General features: G+C 45.7%; 2 protein-coding genes across 3 annotated transcripts in view; one reads left to right on the forward strand and one right to left on the reverse strand.

Annotated features, from left to right (window-relative positions):
* The window catches only part of ARHGEF26 (Rho guanine nucleotide exchange factor 26), a 269,992-nt gene that overhangs the window by 231,566 nt on the left and 16,576 nt on the right, over positions 1 to 21,850 (forward strand). For both annotated transcript variants that reach the window (XM_063916107.1, XM_063916106.1), the window contains exon 12: positions 18,169 to 18,375. In XM_063916107.1, the coding sequence (XP_063772177.1) occupies positions 18,169 to 18,375 (207 nt within the window). The remainder of the gene's footprint in view (positions 1 to 18,168; positions 18,376 to 21,850) is intronic.
* The window catches only part of DHX36 (DEAH-box helicase 36), a 290,388-nt gene that overhangs the window by 4,113 nt on the left and 264,425 nt on the right, over positions 1 to 21,850 (reverse strand). The window lies entirely within an intron of this gene.

Raw genomic sequence — 21,850 nt, forward strand, 5'->3', positions numbered from 1 at the left:
CACGGAGTCTGACTCCAGTGTCGACTACGATAATGCAAAGTTACAGCCAAAATGGCAGGAAAGTATTCAATATATGATTATTGTAATAAAAAATGGTTTGCATATCACTGATGACTCATCTGTCCCTGACACAAGGGTACACATGTTTAAGGGGAAGAAAGCTGAGGTAAATTTCCCTCCTCTCATGAAGAAAAAGAGCGGGAATCTCCAGACAAGAGACTGCAGTTTCCCACAAAGAATTCTCAGGGAGTATCCTTTCCCTACTAGGGCCAGGATACGATGGGAATCTTCCCCTAGGGTGTCACGTTTGCCCAAAAGGTAGCGCTGACTTAACAGCTATCCTCAGGGATCCTGCAGATAGCATGCAGTAAAAGTACTTTGAAGTCCATTTACACACATTCTGGTACACTACTAAGACCGGCGATTGTGTCGGCATGGGTTTATAGCACTGTAGCAGCGTGGACAGATACCTTATCAGCAGAGATTGAGACCCTAGTATGTATATATATATATATATGTATATATATAGATATATATATATAAAAGCTGCTGTCTTAGATATATATATAAAACATGCCCAAAGAGACATTAGTCTACTGGGTTCTAGAGTCAACGCTATGTCGATTTCTACTTGACGTGTCCTGTGGAACATGCAATGGACAGGTGATGCCGACTTAAGAGGCATATGCAAGGTTTACCTTACAAGGCTGAGGATTGTGTGGAGAAGGGATCTCGGACCTGGTCTCCACAGCTATAGCTGGTAATTCTGATCTTTTGCCTTATATTCCCGCACAGCCTAGGAAAGCACGACATTATCAAATGCAGTCCTTTCGATGACAAAGAAACAAGAAAGTCCGAGGTGCGTCCTTTCTTGCCAGAGGCAGGGCCAGAGGAAAGAAGCTGCACAACACAGCTAGTTCCCAGGAACAGAAGTCCTCCCCGGCCTCTACAAAATCCACCGCATGTCGCTGGGGCTCCACCGCATGTCGCTGGGGCTCCACAGGCGGAGCTAGGCCCGGTGGTGGCACGTCTTCGAAATTTCAGCCACAAGTGGGTTCACTCCCTGTTGAATCCCTGGGCAATAGATATTGTGTCTCAGGGATACAAGCTGGACTTCGAGGAGATGCCCCCTCACCGACGGCCCTGCCGGCTTCCCCCCACGAGAGGGAAATAGTGTTAACTGCAATTCACAAATTGTATCTTCAACAGGTGGTGGTCAAGGTTCCCCTCCTTCAACAAGGAGGGGGTTATTATTCGACCATGTTGTAGTCCCGAAACCGGACGGTTCGGTCAGACCCATATTGAATTTAAAATCCCTGAACATATACCTGAAAAGGTTCAAGTTCAAGATGGAATCGCTGAGAGCGGTCGTCGCAAACCTGGAAGGGGGGTATTTTATGGTGTCTCTGGACATAAAGGATGCATACCTTCATGTCCCCATTTATCCACCTCATCAGGCGTACCTCAGATTTGTGGTACAGGATTGTCATTACCAATTTCAGACGTTGCCGTTTGGTCTCTCCACGGCACCGAGAATATTTACCAAGGTAATGGCGGAAATGATGGTACTCCTGCGGAAGCAAGGGGTCGCAATTATCCCATACTTGGACGATCTCCTCATAAAAGCGGGATCAAGAGAGCAGTTGCTGATCAGCGTAGCACTTTCTCTGGAAGTGTAACGGCAACACGGCTGGATTCTAAATATTCCAAAGTCGCAGTTGGTTCCTACGGCTCGTCTGCCTTTCCTAGGCATGATTCTAGACACAGACCAGAAAAGGGTTTATCTCCCGATAGAGAGAGCTCAGGAGCTCATGACACTGGTCAGGAACCTATTAAAACCAAAACAGGTGTCAGTGCATCACTGCACTCGAGTCCTGGGAAGGATGGTGGCATCATACGAGGCCATTCTCTTCGGCAGGTTCCATGCGAGGACCTTTCAATGGGACTTACTGGACAAGTGGTCCGGATCACATCTTCAGATGCATCAGTTAATCACCCTATCCCCCAGGGCCAGGGTGTCTCTCCTGTGGTGGCTGCAGAGTGCTCACCTTCTCGAGGGCCGCAGATTCGGCATCCAGGACTGGGTCTTGGTGACCACGGATGCAAGCCTCCGAGGGTGGGGAGCAGTCACACAGGGAAGAAATTTCCAAGGTCTGTGGTCAAGTCGGGAGACTTGCCTTCACATCAACATCCTGGAACTAAGGGCCGTATACAACGCCCTACGTCAAGCGGAGACCCTGCTTCGCGACCAACCGGTTCTGATTCAGTCAGACACCATCACCGCAGTGGCTCATGTAAACCGACAAGGCGGCACAAGGAGCAGGGTAGCGATGGCGGAAGCCACCAGAATTCTTCGCTGGGCGGAAAATCACGTAAGCGCACTGTCAGCACTGTTCATCCCGGGAGTGGACAACTGGGAAGCAGACTTCCTCAGCAGACACGACCTCCACCCGGGAGAGTGGGGACTTCATCAAGAAGTCTTTGCACAGATTGCGAGTCGGTGGGAACTGCCACAAGGGGACATGATGGCATCCCGCCTCAACAAAAAACTACAGAGGTATTGCGCCAGGTCAAGAGACCCTCAGGCGATAGCTGTAGACGCCCTGGTGACACCGTGGGTGTTCCAGTCGGTCTATGTATTTCCTCCTCTTCCTCTCATACCCAAGGTGCTGAGAATCATAAGGAAAAGAGGAGTGAGAACAATACTCATTGTTCCGGATTGGCCACGAAGGACTTGGTATCCAGATCTGCAAGAAATGCTCACAGAGGACCCGTGGCCTTTTTCCCTAAGACAGGACTTGTTGCAACAGGGGCCCTGTCTGTTCCAAGACTTACCGCGGCTGCGTTTGACGGCATGGCGGTTGAACGCCGGATCCTAGCAGAGAAAGGCATTCCAGATAAGGTCATTCCTACGCTGATAAAGGCTAGGAAGGACGTGACAGCTCAACATTATCACCGTATATGGCGAAAATATGTTGCTTGGTATGAGGCCAGGAATGTCCCTACGGAGGAATTCCAGCTGGGCCGTTTCCTTCACTTCCTACAGTCAGGAGTGAATTTGGGCCTAAAATTGGGTTCCATGAAGGTCCAAATTTCGGCCCTCTCCATTTTCTTTCAAAAAGAGTTGACTTCTCTACCTGAAGTTCAGACGTTTGTAAAGGGATTGCTGCATATTCAGCCCCCTTTTGTGCCTCCAGTGGCACCTTGGGATCTTAACGTGGTGTTGAGTTTCCTGAAATCCCACTGGTTTGAACCACTCACAACGGTGGAGTTGAAATATCTCACGTGGAAGGTGGTCATGCTACTAGCCTTGGCTTCGGCTAGGCGTGTGTCAGAGTTGGCGGCTTTGTCACATAAAAGCCCCTATCTGGTTTTCCATGCGGATAGAGCAGAATTGCGGACCCGTCCACAATTTCTGCCGAAAGTGGTTTCATCCTTTCATATAAACCAACCTATGGTGGTGCCTGTGGCTACTACTGACTTGGAGGATTCCGAGTTGCTTGATGTGGTCAGGGCTTTGAAGGTTATGTAGCCAGAACGGCTAGGGTCAGGAAAACAGAGTCTTTGTTTATCCTGTCTGCTTCCAACAAGCTTGGTGCTCCTGCTTCAAAGCAAACTATTGCTCGCTGGATCAGTAACACGATTCAGCAGGCTCATTCTGCGGCTGGATTGCCGCTGCCAAAATCAGTTAAGGCCCATTCCACTAGGAAGGTGGGCTCTTCTTGGGCGGCTGCCCGAGGGGTCTCGGCATTACAGCTGTGCCGAGCGACTACTTGGTCAGGTTCAAACACTTTTGCACAGTTCTACAAGTTGATACCCTGGCTGAGGAGGACCTTGTGTTTGCTCATTCGGTGCTGCAGAGTCATCCGCACTCTCCCGCCCGTTTGGGAGCTTTGGTATAATCCCCATGGTCCTTACGGAGTCCCCAGCATCCACTAGGAACGTTAGAGAAAATAAGATTTTACTTACCGGTAAATCTATTTCTCGTAGTCCGTAGTGGATGCTGGGCGCCCATCCCAAGTGCGGACTTCTTCTGCAATACTTGTATATAGTTATTGCTGCAATAAGGGTTATGTTATGGTTGCATCAGAGTTGACCTGATGCTCTGTTGTTGTTCATACTGTTAACTGGGTAAGTTTATCACAGGTTATGATTGGTGTGATTGGTGTGGCTGGTGTGAATCTTGCCCTGGATTACCAAAATCCTTTCCTTGTACTGTCAGCTCTTCCGGGCACAGTTCTCTAACTGAGGTCTGGAGGAGGGACATAGAGGGAGGAGCCAGAGCACACCAGAACCTAAATTCTTTCTTAAAGTGCCCATGTCTCCTGTGGAGCCCGTCTATCCCCATGGTCCTTACGGAGTCCCCAGCATCCACTACGGACTACGAGAAATAGATTTACCGGTAAGTAAAATCTTATTTTTCCTATTCACCTCATACATGTTCAAGAACTCCACACAAGAGTTGCTTTTACAAAAACTACTCCCTAATTAATTAGAGTAGCAAAGGGGTGCCCATGTGTTAGACCCCCACAAGTGTGCTTTATGGTATGCAGTCATTTTGTCACCGTTGACAATGTGGACACCAGAATGTCTACAGGTATGATGTCTACGTGGTAAAAATGTTGCCATTGACAGAATGTCGGCATTGGTGTTAAGACAAGGGATAGTGTGGCAGATGTATTAACCTGGAGAAGGCATAAGGAAGTGATAAACCAGTGTTATGTGCAAGGTGATAAAGGCACCAGCCAATCAGATCCTAACTGGTAATTTACATATTGGTGCTGATTGGTTGGTGCGTTTATCACCTTGCACATATCACTGGTTTATCACTTTCTTATGCCTTCTCCAGGTTAATACATCTGGCCCAGTGTTAGAGATAGGCTTGCCATAATATCACTAACCTCAAATAATCTGGAACACTTATGATCTACATAGGTTCTGTGGGTGGCTAAATTCAAGCCTGCATTTCACCTGATTTTAATCAACCACAGAACCTGTGTAAATTACAGGTGTCCTGGATTAAAGGGATATTATGTTAAGTCTAGTTAGACATAGACATGCCTTAAAACAATTTCTGACCTTGTCGATATTTCATCATGAATATCAAACTAATACACAGAACAGTGTTATAGTTACACCTGATTCATTAGCTAAGAAATTCTTGTCCAGGGATTGGCTCCCTTGAAACCTTGGAATAAATACAGCGAGTTGTGCAAATTGCATGCCACTGATTATGGTGACCCCATAATTATGTTAGTTGATGAGGGGGAGGTTATGATTTTTTTTATTTTTTTTAAATCATGGTATTTACTAAAGGTATTTTACCAAACTTATTGCTATGTAGTAATGTAGGATTAAAGTGTGGATAATTGAAATGTGCGGTTTTTTATTACTCCACATCTGGCAATTTAGGCTTTGCCAGAAAGACTGGTATGCCTGAAAGTATTTGTCGGCTGGTATGTTATCCCTGAACTAGTTAATGTGCTAGTATGCCTATTTAGTTTGCCAACAATTGTTTTCAGTTAAATGTTTGAAATCAGCCTAGAATTATTTTCTTGGCAGTGGTAATTTATAACAGAGCTTTTCAATGAACTATTGGGTCTTTCTCTCCTCCCTCTCCCTGCTTGTCCCATTTGTCTGGCTTCCATTCTCTCCACTCAACTAAAACTGCCCTCACAAAGGTCAGCATTATACTCCTTGCTGCCAAATCCAAGGGTGACTACTCTTTGCTCATTCTCCTTGACCTTTCTGCTCATTTGGACACTGTGGACCACCCTCTCATTTTGCAAGTCCTTCACTCAGTTGGTCTATGTGATACCACCGTCTCCTGGCTTTCCTCCTACCTCTTTGACCGTTCCTTCTTTGTATCCTCTCATGGCTCTACTTCCCCCTACTTCCATTCCCCCCAAGTTTCTGTTGTTGGACCTCTCCTATTCTTTCTCTATAAATCCTCTTTAGATGAGCTCCTCAGCTTTTTCTCTACATTCAGGATACTCAGATCTACCTTTCCTCCACCGACCTCTCTTCCTGTCTCCTCACTGTCTGATCATTTTCACACCTTCCCGCAAAACCTAACTACCCACATTTTCATTATCTAATTGACAGCACAATCATCTCCTTTAGGCCCTAAGTGCCCTGTCTTGGAGTTATCCTTAACTCCTCCCTCTCCTTCAAACAACGCATTCAGTACCTTTTGAAGTTCTGCTGTTTACATCTCAAAAATATTTCCAGGATCAAACCCTTTCTCATCCAGGATGCTACTAAGACCCTCATCCACTCACTGGCCATCTCTAGATTGGACTACTGTAATCTCCTCCCATCTGTCCTTTCTGACTCCCACCTCTTTCTACTCCAATCTGTCCTCAGTGCTGCTGCCCAGCTCATTTTCCTCTCCAAATGTACTACGTCCATCTCCCTTCTCCTGTAAACCCTACATTAACTTCCCTTTCCCTGCAAACCCCAATTCAAGCTTCTCATACTCACAAAGTCCTCACCCATTCCTCTTCCATTTACATCTCTGGCCTCCTCTCCCTACACACTCCCGCCCTCTTTGCTCCACAAATGATTGCCTTCTTTCATGCCAACTGATTACTTCCTCCCACACCAGCCTCCAATATTTTGCACATGCTGCTCCCTACCTCTGTAATTCTCTCCCTATCAGACTGTCAACCTCTCTACAAAACTTCAAACGGGCTTTCAAGACCCATTTCTTTGGATCACTGAAGTTGATGCACCTACAAGCCAATAATGTGTATCTGTGGTCATCTTATAACCATAATTGTCAACATGCCTGTTTATAGTCTCATCGATGGTTTCCTATACTCAGTCCTCAAGGCACCCTAACAGTCCAGTTTTTTTTTTTTAAATTCCGTTTTATTTAACATTTTAGCAGTTACACCCAAAACGACCACATATGAGTGAGATGAAAGGACAGCACACAATAATGTAAGAAATATACATAACAAGCCAGTATAACAAAAATAATTCTCATCATAACAATCAGGAAAAGGTGGTGCAATTACCCAAAGGCGCCATTTAGGCCCCCACACCATCAAAATAAAGGCGCAATGGGTAGTATTATGGCAAATTTAAACTCAGAATGTAACCAAGTCCAAGCACCCTCCACTAAGACTAAGCATTTTACTGTCATAGGATCAATTAATATATATATATATATATATATATATATATATATATAGTATACTTAAATAAAGAAAAAAAGATGCGCCGACCCATCACCGCCAGGTTATGGTCAAGACAAATACTCCCCCCCCCCCCCCCCCCCCAAATCACCCCACCCTGTGGAACGATACCCATAACTTACGGCCTACCTGGAGCACCAAGGCAAATACCCCTCCCTTCTTGAACCTCGGACATGGTGAATGGGGTCCAGGATAAAAAGAGACAACTAACAGATGACCAGAGCAGACAATATGTGGATATTATATATGACTAATCAGGCATACAGACAGAAAAGGAATACACAACAGCATTTAAAGAGGAACATTTCATACTCAACTTGGTGGAACTGATATAAATAAATTCAGAAGAATAGGGCTGTGTTAATATATTGGCAAATGAAGAATTTATAGCCGTTTTGGACCCATATTTGGCCCTCTTTTTGGTTGTTCTGAATGAAATCAGTGCAGCCACACAGTCTATATATTATATGGTGGATGGTTATGTGATCTACAGTGGATGGTGATGTGAGAGCACTCCATTCTGATGTTCTGCTGTCCTAATGTTCTCTCATATTTCTCCACAAGGGTAACGTGGCTGCTGTGTAGTTCCAAGGGTCATATCTGAGATCTTTAAAAGAGCGGTATTACTAAGTTGATTGAGCAGCTACCATTTTATATTGCGAACATTAAAAGAGACCATAAATAGTACCAGTGTTTTAAATATGTCACAAACCACTGATTGGGCTCAAATATTGGTTGAAACCCACTGATAGTACTGGTAGTTAACTGACTGATTTCCATCTTTAGTTCTGGGGTGTATGGTCATTGTGTGCTAATGCAAAGTTAATGAATCTTTCAACCTATCTGTGTACATCATACTATAGTATGCAATAATAAATGAGATATTGCACACTATAGTATGAAATATCTCTGTACAACACATGTGTTTGACAGAAGCCTAGGGGATTCGAGGACTATGCGTTCATGTCCTGGTATCCTAGGTTTACATGCTGTCTTCATGGTGAGTTCCTGAGAGAAAAAGCAACTGTAGAGATGATTAGGCTACGCCTCACCAGCCCTGTATGAGCTCCATGTGGTAAGCTGTGAGTCTGGGCTGTGCAGGGTAGCCCAGAGAGAGCTTGGTCAGGACTGTCACCAGGGCCAGTGCTAGGGTGTTCGGCGCCCCTCTCCAAACTATAAATTTGCACCCACCCATACTTTACAAAGGGACAGCGCTTGTCAATAAAAGGATGTGGTCTCACAAAGAAGGGACGTGGCAACACAATAGTACCCCCATTTAAAACACCCCCTGTAATGGCGCTGCTTACACATAACGCCCCAGTTGTATCACAGCTTCCACATAACGACCCCAGTAGTAGTAGCGCCGCTTACATATAATGCCCCCAGTAGTAGCGCAGCTTACATGTAACGCCCCAGTAGTAGCGCAGCTTACACATAACGCCCCCAGTAGTAGCGCAGCTTACACGTAACGCCCCAGTAGTAGCGTAGCTTACACTTAACGCCCCAGTAGTAGCGCCGCTTACACGTAACGCCCCGAGTGGTAGCGCAGCTTACACGTAACACCACAGTAGTAGCGCAGCTTACAAATAACTCCCCGAGTAGTAGCGCAGCTTACACATAACGCCCAAGTAGTAGCGCCGCTTACACGTAACGCCCCGAGTAGTAGTGCAGCTTACACATAACACCACAGTAGTAGCGCAGCTTACAAATAACGCCCCGAGTAGTAGCGCAGCTTACAAATAATGCCCCCAGTAGTAGTAGCGCAGCTTACACATAATGCCCCAGTAGTAGCACAGCTTACAAATATCGCCCACAGAAGTGCAGTTTATTCACATTTTGCACCCCGCACACATACATAAATACACACACACACACACACTCACTCTCCCTTCACTTTCTTATCATTCTGGCTGGCAGGATCTGGAGCAGCATGTCCTCTGTGGTACTGCAGTCTTCTGGTCCAGTGTAGTCCCGCCCCCTTTCTTGCCGTGTAGCTCTACCCCCCTTTGTCCGATCAGTTAGCCACTGTTACAGGAGAGGAGAGGAGGCTTTAAGCTGCCGGCGCCACTGCCTGTCATACAGTGAAAGGCACAGCAGCCGGCAGCAGCAGGGAGGCCAGGCGCAGCAGCAGGGATGCAGTGCAGGGAAAGCGCCTCTCCTCCCTGGCGCCTACCTGCACTGCATCCCTTTGCTGAGCGGGTAGCGCCGGGCCTGTTACCATAAATTTCTTTTTTTTTTTTATGCAAAACTACTGTAGAAGTAAAAGCAGAATTAAAATACATTCAGATGTCAATTATGTACCAGATTACCATGATACTCAAAACAAATTTTAATAAACTCACACTTACTGTAACTTCCAAGCGTTAAATGGCACACCCATGAATTGAGCAGTTTGTCTCTTCTGTGACAAATGCATTTTTTTTTTAATCCGAATATAATATTAATGAGTGACAGTGAGAAGTGTACAGTGAGGGCATTGGCTTTGGGCAAAAACTGATGTTTAAGGCAAATATAGCTGTACAAGTGGTGAGAGGACATTGCAGTCTTAAGGTGGGTACACACTAATAGATATATCTGCAGATCAATTGATCTGCAGATATATCTATGGACGGATCGAGCAGTGTGTTCAGCATACACACTGCTCGATCCGTCGGGGACTGACATCATGAACTGGGCGGCCGTGTACACACGCCTGCCCAGTTCAGCTGTCAATCACCGCCGGCCGCCGCAGCATGTGTACGGGCGGTCGGCCGACCACCCCGTACACACACAGCGACGCGCCAATATATCGGTAGATATATTGGCCGTCGGCTGTGCTGCGTGGCCGACGCGATACGTCTGTGAACTACGGAGTTCACAGACGTATCGGCCGTTCAAGAGAACGGCCAATATATCGACCAGTGTGTACGGGCCTTTACATTGCAGATGTCATAAGTAGGAATGGGCCTATGTTAACTCTGGCGTTTGCAATGTGCTTTTTATTGTATGTTTAAACAGCATTTATGTATGTGTTTAATATGCATTTGGATGTATTTGCCAATGTGTTAAGTCTGCTTCTTATAAACATGCTTCTGTGATGCTGGATTAAAAAAAGGATGGGGTGCTTAACTCCAGGCCTCGCTCTTTGCTGGGGCCCCCCATACTTTCATCATAGGATGCGGCGGATGCGGCGCATCATGATGTCACACGTGCGATGAGAAAGGACGGGGGCGGGATACGGACGCGCTTGAGGGAGGACGGAGTCGGGAGTCTGGCGGCCGCGGACAGTTAGTAGTGAGTGTGTGTAAGTACAGAGGGGTAGATGTATTAACCTGGAGAAGGCATAAGGAAGTGATAAACCAGTGATAAAGCATGGTTAAGTGCAAGGTGATAATGCACCAGCCAATCAGCTCCTAACTGTTAATTTACATATGGGAGCCGATTGGCTGGTGCATGTATCACCTTGCATTTATCACTGGTTTATCACTTCCTTATGCCTTCTTCAAGTTAATATATCTGCCCCAGAGATTGAGCGATTCTGTATGTGCTCTTTAGATCATGTATACCTGAGTGCGGCTGGAAACCGCACCGAATTAGTGCCTTGCCCCGGGTGACAGAAATCCTAGTTTCGGCCCTGCTGTAGGTGTGCGTCTGCATATACTGTATGTATGTGTATATGACAGTATGTATCAATATGTGTTACTTTATGTATTTTTTTTGTTTGTATGTATGTGGGTATTTGTATTGGTTTGTGATAGTACGCATAAATGTGCATGACTGTATGTATGTGTGACTGTTTATATATGTGGGCTGAAGTGTCCCACAGGCAGGAAATGCTTTTTGCTGCTATGCACACGAGACAGGGGGGCAGCCCAGCAGGTGGGGAAGGGACATGAAATGGGGGTGTTATGTGTGAAGGCTTGTGCACAAGAACCTGATTCCTGCATTACAAGTGTTGATCTGCAGGGCCCCCCAGTCTTAAGGGCCCCCAAAGTCATAGTCTAGCTCTGTGCTTCTGTGACAAAATAGGAAGTTGTTATCTTGCTCAAGTCTATTGCATGTAGAAAAGAATATGTAAAGTGTTCTTTAACACATCTCGTTACAATGTGGACACATTGGGTGAGATTCAAATCTATTTCTGGCCGGCAGCCACTAGATGTAGCCCAACGGAGCTATTCAAACGTAGCTTTGTTTAGGCGCGATCGGCTGCCGGCGTCTGTGTTTCAGCTCGAACCTGTCGGGGGCGGCGAGCTGAAATGTATGAAAAGTGATCCATTTGGGCACCCAAATGGCATTTTTCCTAATTGCGCCGGTTTCCGTGGCTAAACCCAACACTAATGGGCGCGATAGGGAACATCAATTGTATATTGTCCCCTGTGATCTCCCTTCACTTTGGATGGGAGAATGGGGGGCGATAACAATTGAATTCTCCCCATTGTGTTGAATATAAAATGTCAACTGTCTCGTGCTAAAAAATGCAGACATTTGTAAATGCCGTGCGCATGGGGATGTATACTATGTACAGTAAACTGAAAAGAATGGCAGTTACTGGTGTGTGGTACAAAATGTTGACATTCAGTATGTAACATGTCAACTTGCACAATGTCTATACGGTCGTCCTGTAGGCATTGCAGTACGGATGGTGTAACTGTTAGCATTACTGCCTCACAACACTGAGGTCGAGGGGTTTGATTGCTACCATGGCCCTAACTGTGTGGAGTTTGTATATTCTCTCCGTACTTGTGTGGGTTTCTTCTGGGTGCTCCGGTTTCCTTCCACAATCCAAAATTATTCTGGTAGGTTAATTGGTTCCCAACACAAAAAATTAACCCGTGTGTAAGCGTGTACATGGGCAGACTAGGTGGAACAAGTGATTCTTATCTGCCGTATTTCTACTGTGCATATCAGTATGGCATTTCTACAGTGTTTACCCTAATCCTATCCGTCAACCAAACATCGACATGCACTGTCAGCATTCACAAAATGTCTATATCGACATTTCACTGTCGACATTCTGATTGTTGACATAATGACTACATACCAATCACAGGCTGGTCCTAAACTGATATTCTTCCTTCACTTGTGCTAATATTTTGCAATGATCTGTAATGTGATCACCCACCCCTTATAGGGTCAGCTGCAGGCAACCTAGATTTGTGTCCTTGCTACTGTACATTCCCTTTACCTACACACATGCACAGCAAACATTCATCACAAATTCATGAAACTTCATTTAAATGTTCCTGAATAATACACAACCATCCTCTATATCTGTGTGTACCATGGCTCTAGTACCACTGTAGATGATGAGTAGGGTAGCTCTGGGTTACTATTTATATTATCTACTATTGCTCCTTGAATATCTATATTTGCTGCGGGAAATAAATGTGTTTCTCTAGTAAATGCAGCATGAGTTACAGACCCATTCTGCGGGACATGAAAACATAGTTTTCTATTTCTTTGAGCTGCCGTTAATTACTTTCCCATCTTGCAGGGAAGGTTGACTGACAAGGGCATGTAAGCAGAAATGTCAGCCTCCTCCAGTATGTACAGTGTTTATATGAAGCAGCACCAAACCTTTAGGAGTTGGCAGACACTCAGGAATAACAGATGTTACAGTGAATTTCACGTTAGTGTTTTGATTTCCTTCCAATGTGTTTCCTATCTATTCTTTAAACAGTAAACAGGTAGTGATCTCATGTAAAAATATTCCCAAAATAGCAAAAATAATCATTACCTCCTCTTTCATCAATGTATTGTGTTCTTGGTGCTACACAGTGTAAGGCTCTGTTTTATAGCTTCTGATTGACTGCAGTCTATAGTCAAGAGTTGCTCTGATATAGATTCATGCAGCTATTTCTCCTCGCACACCATCAGGGCAATAACATTGGGTTCCAGCTTACCCTGCAGGAACCCTATGAAACTGAGTGCTGTAACAAGTCATGGGTGACTGTAAAGATGCATACACACGGTGTGATATTGACTATCTCCGATTTTGACTATCTTTACTTGAGATTTTGACTGTGAGATTTTGACTAAGGGACAATTTTGACTATACTATGGGGTATATTCAATTAAAGTCGGATCCATTCCGACATGCATTTGTCGGAATGGATCCGACAAGGGCTATTCAATGAACGGCCAAATCCGACAGGATTCGGCCGTTCCTGAGCATCTCAATCCGACTTTAAAAAAAGAATTGAGATGAGGGACCTGAGAGGAGGAGACGGGGAGAGCTGCGGGGAGACGGGGGAGAGCAGCGGCTACAGCAGCGTAGCGCCATAGCAGGAGGATGTGGCACTGCTGCCAGACCTCACGGCAGCGTCCACCTGGCTCCAGCAATCGGGACCTCGCTTGCTGGAACCGGGTGGACGCTGCCGTGAGCGGCGGCAGTGCCCCATCCTCCTGCTGCGCTGTGCTGTAGCCGCTGCTCTCCCCCGTCTCCCCGTGGCTCTCCCCAGTCTCCTCCTCTCAGCTCCCTCATCTCAATACGACTTTTTTTAAAGTCGGATTGAGATGGTTGGAAAGGGGGCCAAAACCTGTCGGATTTGGCCCTGTTTCCGAAAGAAGCACACGGATTGGCAGCTATACCACCGATCCACGTGCTTTCTGACTTGTCGGACAATTTTGGGGTGTATTGAATAGGTCGGAACCCCTTCCGACCTAAAAAAAAGTCGAAAATTGCCATCTTTCCGACAGACAGCAGCTTTCAACTGCAATTGAATATACCCCTATGTAGTAGATTGTACACATTATATTCAAAATTGGCTTGCCTGCACAGTCTATCTTTTCTTGCGATACCAACCCCACAGGAGCACGCACTGTTATCGCAAGCTGTGTACACACTGGTGGTCATTCCGAGTTGATCGCAGCCAGCAACTTTTAGCTGCTGCTGCAATCAATAGTCCACGCCTATTGGTGAGTGTATTTTAGCTTAGCAGGGATGCGATCGCTTGTGCAGCCCTGCTAAGCTAAAAAAAATTTCAAGCAGAACAAAACTAGCCCTGGACATACCCTGTGCGATGGATCCAGCGATGATGGGCCCGGCTTTGACGTCACACCTCCGCCCTCCGTTGTCCTGGACACGCCTGCGTTGTACTCACCACTCCCCGAAAACGGTCTCCAACGGTCCGGATCCGCCCTGCCACGCCTCCTTCCTGTCAGTCTTCTTAGCGGTCGCCTCTGGGACCGCTTCCGTCAGTAGCTGTGACGTAACCCGGCGACCTCTGTCACCGGGCAACGTCGCGCACAGAGGCCGCCGCGCATGCGCATTCCGCACCCGTTCGCACCGCAGCGAAAAAACGCTGCGTGTGAACGGGTCGGAATGACCCCCACTGTGCGGTTTGCACTAACTTTCCTTATGATTTTGACTATATAGTCAAAATCGTATGGTTACATTGCACCGTGTTTATGCACCTTATCTCATATCATGTAACCATTTAAATTATACACATTGCAGATTAATCAATAATATGTTTATTATGTCTCTTTGGCCAAATCAATGGCTTTACAACTGTACGTGTACGTCTCATCTGCACATTAATATCATTACCCCATTTTTACTTTTCATACTTGTGTTTCCAAGAATCTGGCTCAGGGTGTGCTGCTGTCCGATGTGATGTGACTAGGATACACCTGGAGACTATGCTGATTAATTTGATGTGCGACACTTGTATATTGTGTGTGACTGAGTCTGTATACGGAGCACAACGGAACTTGGAGAAAAACTGCTACTGTACATTGTAGCACTTTGCATACAGATCCAGAGACTCAGTTGCACACAGATGTACAAGTGTCATATATCAAATGAATGAGCACAGTCTCCTGATACATCCCAGTCACAGCTCATTGCAACTAAGATACATTTTTTTGTCAAAAAAAGACTCCCGACACTAGCAGAGTCCCACCTGGCGCACTGTAAAGGGCTGTTTGGTGTGTCTATAGTAATGATGTATGAGGACACATCTGTATTTCCAAACTGTCCTGTCCTAATTTGGCTTTCTGTGGTAACCTTTTTTTTCACCTCAACCCTTCACAGCTTCTAGCATTTCAATACTTAGTACTGGAGGCAGAAAGAAATAGGGAAGCGGTTAACATATCACCAGTTGGGATCCCGGCGATCACAATACAGGCGCCGGAATCCACAAATGCAGACAACACAGGTTATCCTCTCTCTGTGGGTGTCCACGACCCCCATCGAGGGAGAATATAACCTGTGGTGAGCGCAGTGAGCCACCATGCCAGCAGCATGGCGAGTGCAGCGCGCCCGCAAGGGGCTTTCTAGCGCTCGCCCCGCTGCCGGCATAGTGGTGGCCGGGATGCCACTGTCGGTATACTGACGCCCAACATCCCAGCTGCCGGTATATCATGCTGAACCCAAAGAAATGTTCCTGCAGGTCTGATTGCTATAAATGGAGCTTTCACTACAACAACTTAATGGAATTCTCTACTCATGCAGCCCTGCTCTCTCAGTTTTAAATTATTTCCTGCCAGGCATCCAATACCTTATACCAGTGGTTCCAAAACTCGGTCCTCAATAAGGACTAACAGTTCATGTTTGTGAGGTCATCATGTGACAGTTGGTGATACACAGTGCACCGTCCGGTAACCTGGAAAACGTGAACTGTTAGTGTTTCTTTAGAACCGAGTTTGGGAACCACTGCCTTATACTGTACCTCTTTGTCAGCTTCAGCTTCCTTCTCTGCCACCCATGACCAGCACAGTCATCATATCCTATTAGATACATCCTTCTGACAGCTGATGTTTGCCACAGCCAATTCTTTCACTCCACAGTCCACTGTTAATTGTTTCCTACTGTATAACTAAGGTTGAGGTTTATCCTCTCCTCTCATTATTCAACCTTGCCCCTTCAGCTTCATTCCACCTCAGTTTTTTGTCTTTTTGCTCCACAACTCTTGTCCACTTCTTGCCAATCTCTTTAAATTTACCCATCTTCTTTTAAACAATCTCTCATATCACCAAGGCTCATAAAATATCTATATACCAGGTCTCTCTTTGCATCTATATAGCACCCTATATGTCTGCAAACTGCTGGATGGGCTTTATACATCAACCTTATTCATCTTCCCTTTACCTACTACTTCCTTGACTTTCTGCAGGACTCAAGACTTTCAAAGCTGCTCTCATGAATGTGACCAATGATCATCTTCCAGCTAAATCATAGTGACCCTTATCTATAATGATCCTCCCTATTGTCTCTGCCTCGTTAAACATTGTCGGCCATTGTTCTCTTCTTATTCAACTACTACCTTGTTAACTGCTCATCCACATACTCAAAACCCAAACTGATACTTTAATACTTGCCTTTGATGGTATCTTCCCCTGTTTTCTATTATCACTATTAACAACAACGTACTTTTCATCTTTCATGTCTGGTATATTGGTCAGCTTTGATTCTGATTTCTCCTTCAATTATCATCTTTCATGTCTGGTATATTGGTCAGCATTGATTCTGCTTTCTCCTTCAATTATCATATCTACTCTCTTTCTCAAATTAGTTTCTGTTTTTGCTGATGACAATAAATCCATATTCGAATGGTCCTTTTCACCTAGGCAAACTTGCCACTTTATCACTCTTGATGCAACCAAAACTCTCATCTTCTCCCACTTTACATACTGGAGCAACCTCCTGCCTGGCATTCTGCATCAGTCCATCGTCAATGCTACAGAATGGCTGGTTTTCCTCCCTTGCTGCTACACTTATGACTCCTCACCAACCTCTACTCTGGCTCCCCATTTCCTCCACAATCTAATTCAGACATAGCATTCTTACCTGCAAAACCCGCAACCACATTGTCTTTTACATCTTTACCTTTATCACTTTATTCACTTCTCTCCTGACCTCCTCAACAATAACCACCTCCCTATATGGCCCCTGGTCATCCTCTTTCACCAGTTCTACTGTTAGGGCCAGTAACCTTAACAAAAGAAAGTAATTGTCAAGATAACATCCTCAGTTCCTTATACGCAAGCATGCATTTTATTTTCATGCCAAGTGTGACAACTGCACTATACAGTATTTGTCCTCATGGGAACCCGAAATGCATTGCACGGACTGCTTCCTGCCTACACCTGGGGGGGACTTTTTCATCTACAGCCTATAAGACTCCCACTGTCTGCAGTGGTGCTGAGCTAATTAGCCTGGGATCATTTTGCTCTGCTGGCATTAACCCACCGCAGCACCCATGTATGGTGAGGGGCTGAGGGATCACCCCTTAATTTGTCCATTGTATTTATTTGAAATATGTGACTGTATGTTTTATCTTTGTTATTGAGATGAAATTTAAAAAAATCCATATTTTTAAACACATGTTCCCGGTTATTGAGGTAATTACTGTATTATTGGAATATCCATTATTATTTTTTTATAGCGCCAATCACCTTCGCTTAAACTTTCATTGATTTGGGAAATTGTCCTTATTAGTGATGTGTGGGCTGCTTTAAATCCAGTGTATTGTGCATACAGTCTATATTGTATGTGTTTATTATTGTATATTACCATTGTGCATGCCGCGCAAATGTCTGTGCACTGCCAGATCAAATTTTAAATGTGCGTGAAGGAATAACTCATTTATTTGTAATTTACTGTACACAATTTTCAGTGCAGTCCTTTTTATTACTGGACTGTAACTTATGTGTGCCTCTGTTGTGTATTGATTTGGTTTCACAGAAATGTTTGGAGACAAAGAAGTTGATGTATTTGTCACATGCTTAAGTTATTGCTTGCTAATGACAATATCTTACTCATGCTATTATTTTAAATACCTCCTGACATGCATTTGAATGTGATTTATGATTATTATTATTATTATTATTATTTTTTTTATAAAAAATAGAATCTCTATTTAAAGATCTCTGCTAAACTGCAACCACAGATGTCTCTCTTATATTTAGTGCATTCATATCTGTTTTATACGTGTTCTAGTGTAAAACCCTAACTCATATACTAAACTTTCTGTTCTTGCAGTGACGAGAGCTATAATGTCACAGACTATTCAATGCTGGACCAACTGCATGTTGAGCAGTATGACAGTGAAGAGCCATCTTCTCCATTAAAAAATAACACACCCATCCTCTATTCACGGCAGTGTTCGGCAAGCTACCTGTTCACACTCACCATCCATAGTAATTACGCTGGAGAGGAGGTGGAGATGCTGCTTGGAACTGAGAACCTGTAAGTAGCTATCTATCACAGTGCTCACAAATAGAACATGCTTCAGTGGTGTGCTTATCGAACTTTGGGGGTAATTCAGAGTTAATCGAAGCAGCAAATTTGTTAGCGGTTGGGCAAAACCATGGGGGTCATTCCGAATTGATCGCACGTAGCTGCTTTTTGAGGCCCTTGCGATCAACTATACTCCGCCTATGGGGGTGGGTTTTTTCCCATAGCAAGGCTTTGTTCGCTTGTGCAGCCCTGCTATGGGAAAAAAAATTGTGCAGTTTCTAAGTAGGTCTAGACATACTTACCAGCTGTGACGTTTTCAGCCTGTTCGGTCCTGGCTCCTACGTCAAACACCCGCCCTGGACACGCCTGCGTTTCTTCAAACACGCCTGTGTTTTTCTTACCACTCCCAGAAAACGGGTCCGAACGATGTGTTGCCGCCCAGGAACGCCCACCGCCTGTCTATCTTCAAGCGATCACCGCTGCTATCGCTTTCTTCGTTCCCTTCATTGTTGCTCGCCGGGCAACGACGTGCGTGCGCATTACAGCCCCCGCACATGCGCAGTAGTGACCCGGTCGCAGCTGTGCGAGCAAAAGCACACTGCAATCGGGTCGGAATAACCCCCCATGTGTACTGCAGGGGGGGCAGATATAACATTTGCAGAGAGAGTTAGATTTGGGTGGGGTATTTTATTACTGTGCAGGGTAAATACTGGCTGCTTTATTTTTACACTGCAATTTAGATTTCAGTTTGAACATACCCCACCCAAATCTATCTCTCTCTGCACATGTTATATCTGCCCCCCCCCCTGCAGTGCACATGGTTTTGCCCAACTGCTAACAAATTTGCTGCTTCGATCAACTCTGAATTACCCCCTTTATACTTACTGTGAACCAGGGACACAAATAGAACTTTTTGGGCCCAATAGCAAAATTTTGAAAGGCCCCCCCCTTCTACAAAGAGGGTGCACAGGGTGACGCACACATGGGTAGAGTGAGGGTACAAGTTGTCACAAACACACACAGGGGAAGGGTTTTACACATCACACAGGGGTGGGGGGGTACAGGGTGTCACATTCAGGGGCAGGTGTTACCGGGTATCACACATATCACAGAGGTGTAGGGGGGTACAGGGTGTCTCATAGAGGAGTAGGGGGTGTTCACGGTCATACACGGGGGGTACAGTGTGTCAGACACGGGGTTAGGGGGTATAGGCTGTCATACACACAGGAGTTGGGGGGGTACAGGGTTTCATACACACAGATATAGATGGGTACAGGGTTAGGTGGTGAATACTGTTTCATACACAAGGGGGTAGGAGGGTACACACACACACAAACACAGGGGTAGAGCATGGGTCCGTGCACTTACCGTTCTGTACTCCAATCCACCTCGGGGTGAGCTGCAGTGTGTCGGAGAGGGCGGATGGAGGCTGGTTATAGGGGTGCACGCTACAGGTGGTTACTGGCTACATGGGTGCACACTACGGGGGTGGCTGGAGGTTGGCTACAGAGAACCACATTATGCGGAAGGGGGTTTGAGACTGGGAACCAGTGCCCTATAATGTTCACCCCTTTACCCAATCTGTGTGTGCCGTGAGGCTCTTGCAGGGGTGCCTTTGGCTGGTGGTCCAGGACCAAATCAAATTATTTATGATCAAAGTTGTAGGCACAACCAGTGCTAGTGCCTGCCAGTCATAACACGTGTATACACGAACACATAACTGAACCTAAGTATGACAGGTAGGTACAATTTACTTATTTTCTAAATATAGCATTAAAAAACAATTGGCCTAGGTGTGCAGATACTCTAGTTTGCCATAATTCAAGAAAGTTTGGGAACCGCTGCTCTAGGGGATGACTGGAGACTGGCTACAGCGGGGCACACTACTGGGGGTTGGGGGTTGGCTACAGCAGTGCCTAATGTGGGAGTTGGAGTGCAAACTGCGGGTTGGGGAGCTGGAGACTTGCTACAGTTGCTCTCACATTGGGGAGGATGGAAGGGATGGTTATAGCAGCTCACATCAAGGGGGTGATTCGGGATGGAAGTGAAAAGCAGGAAGTTGAACCGCAATGTCGTGGTGACTGGTCCCTAATTGCCTTAGTCAGCCCCGATTAGTGCAGTGGCTTGGGGACATGGGCCACTGCTTTCGCACCCCGACACCAACTCTGGTATAATCCGCCCATAGTCGTATTCATCCTGGGTTATCCCCTTGCATGTAGAGGGCGGGGTCCTCAGTGATTGAGGCTGCTCACTGGGCCAGTTCTGGACACTGCTGGAAGAATTAAAAAAACATCCCTTTTCCTTGCTGGCCATGGCACACAGGTCACAGATTGGCAGCCCCTGGTCGCGGTAAGTGCTTCCAGGCTGACAAATATTGGGACAGATGTATTAAGCCTGGAGACGGCATAAGGAACTGATAAAGCAGTGATAAGTGCAAGGTGATAAACACACCAGCCAATCAGCTCCTATTAATTTACTTATTGGAGCTGATAAACTGGTGCGTTTATCACCTTCCACTTATCACTGGATTATCACTTCCTTATGCCTTATCCAGGTTAATACATCTGCTCCATTGTCCCAAATGCCTCTAAACCAATGAATATGTCCCCTGAATGACCCTGGGAGACGTATTTTCCCCCTGCTCAGCCTTCTGTGAGCTTGTCAGCCCATCTATTAGGGAGCGTACTGTGTGACTCTGTGCAGTAGGTGCCCCATAGCAATTGCATCCTCTTATATATGCATCCTCCTCCATGATAGTTACGCCACTGCTGTGAACATTTCTATATAAGCTGTGTGCTCTTTGAAAGACAGAGAAATATTAATCATTAGATTTTTTAACAAAGTCTCTCTGCACTGTTCTGCATAATTTCATCCGCACTATATAGATAATATCTAGGGATGAGACTGAATATGTTACGTAAATGCGGTTTTATTTGCTTGCATTTAGGGAGCAAATCCAGCGGTAAATGCCCCTTGGGGTGCATACCTGTGTGTATGACATGATCGATAACCAGCAGCAATTATTTTGTACTGACACCGAAAACCCGACAGCCGACATTATACCGGCGCCCAGAATCTCGACACCCACCTAGATTTCCCACTCTCTTGGTGGGTCCACGCCACCAACCGAGTGGGAATAGAAACTTTGGCGAGCAAAGATCCCACTTGGCCAGAAGCGTGGTTAGCATAGCGAGCCCATGAGGGTTTCGGCAGATGGGATGCCGCTGTCGCTATACTGACAGCCGGCATCCCGTCTGCCGGTATTTCATACCGGATCCATTTTGTAGCCTTCACTACAAATCCAGCTTCTCTTTCTGCATCTTATTTCATGGAGCCTTGTGCTTTTCCATTGGTTGCTAAATGTATCCATTTTCCATCATCTCACTTCCTACACTTAACCCTGATGATCCATAGTCCTGGAGGATTGCAATGACAATGTCAGTAAATGCTAAGTGTTGCAGAGTTACAACCTCATATCATGTCT

Source organism: Pseudophryne corroboree, chromosome 4 (assembly GCF_028390025.1).
Source record: "Pseudophryne corroboree isolate aPseCor3 chromosome 4, aPseCor3.hap2, whole genome shotgun sequence".
NCBI classification, from domain to species: domain Eukaryota; kingdom Metazoa; phylum Chordata; class Amphibia; order Anura; family Myobatrachidae; genus Pseudophryne; species Pseudophryne corroboree.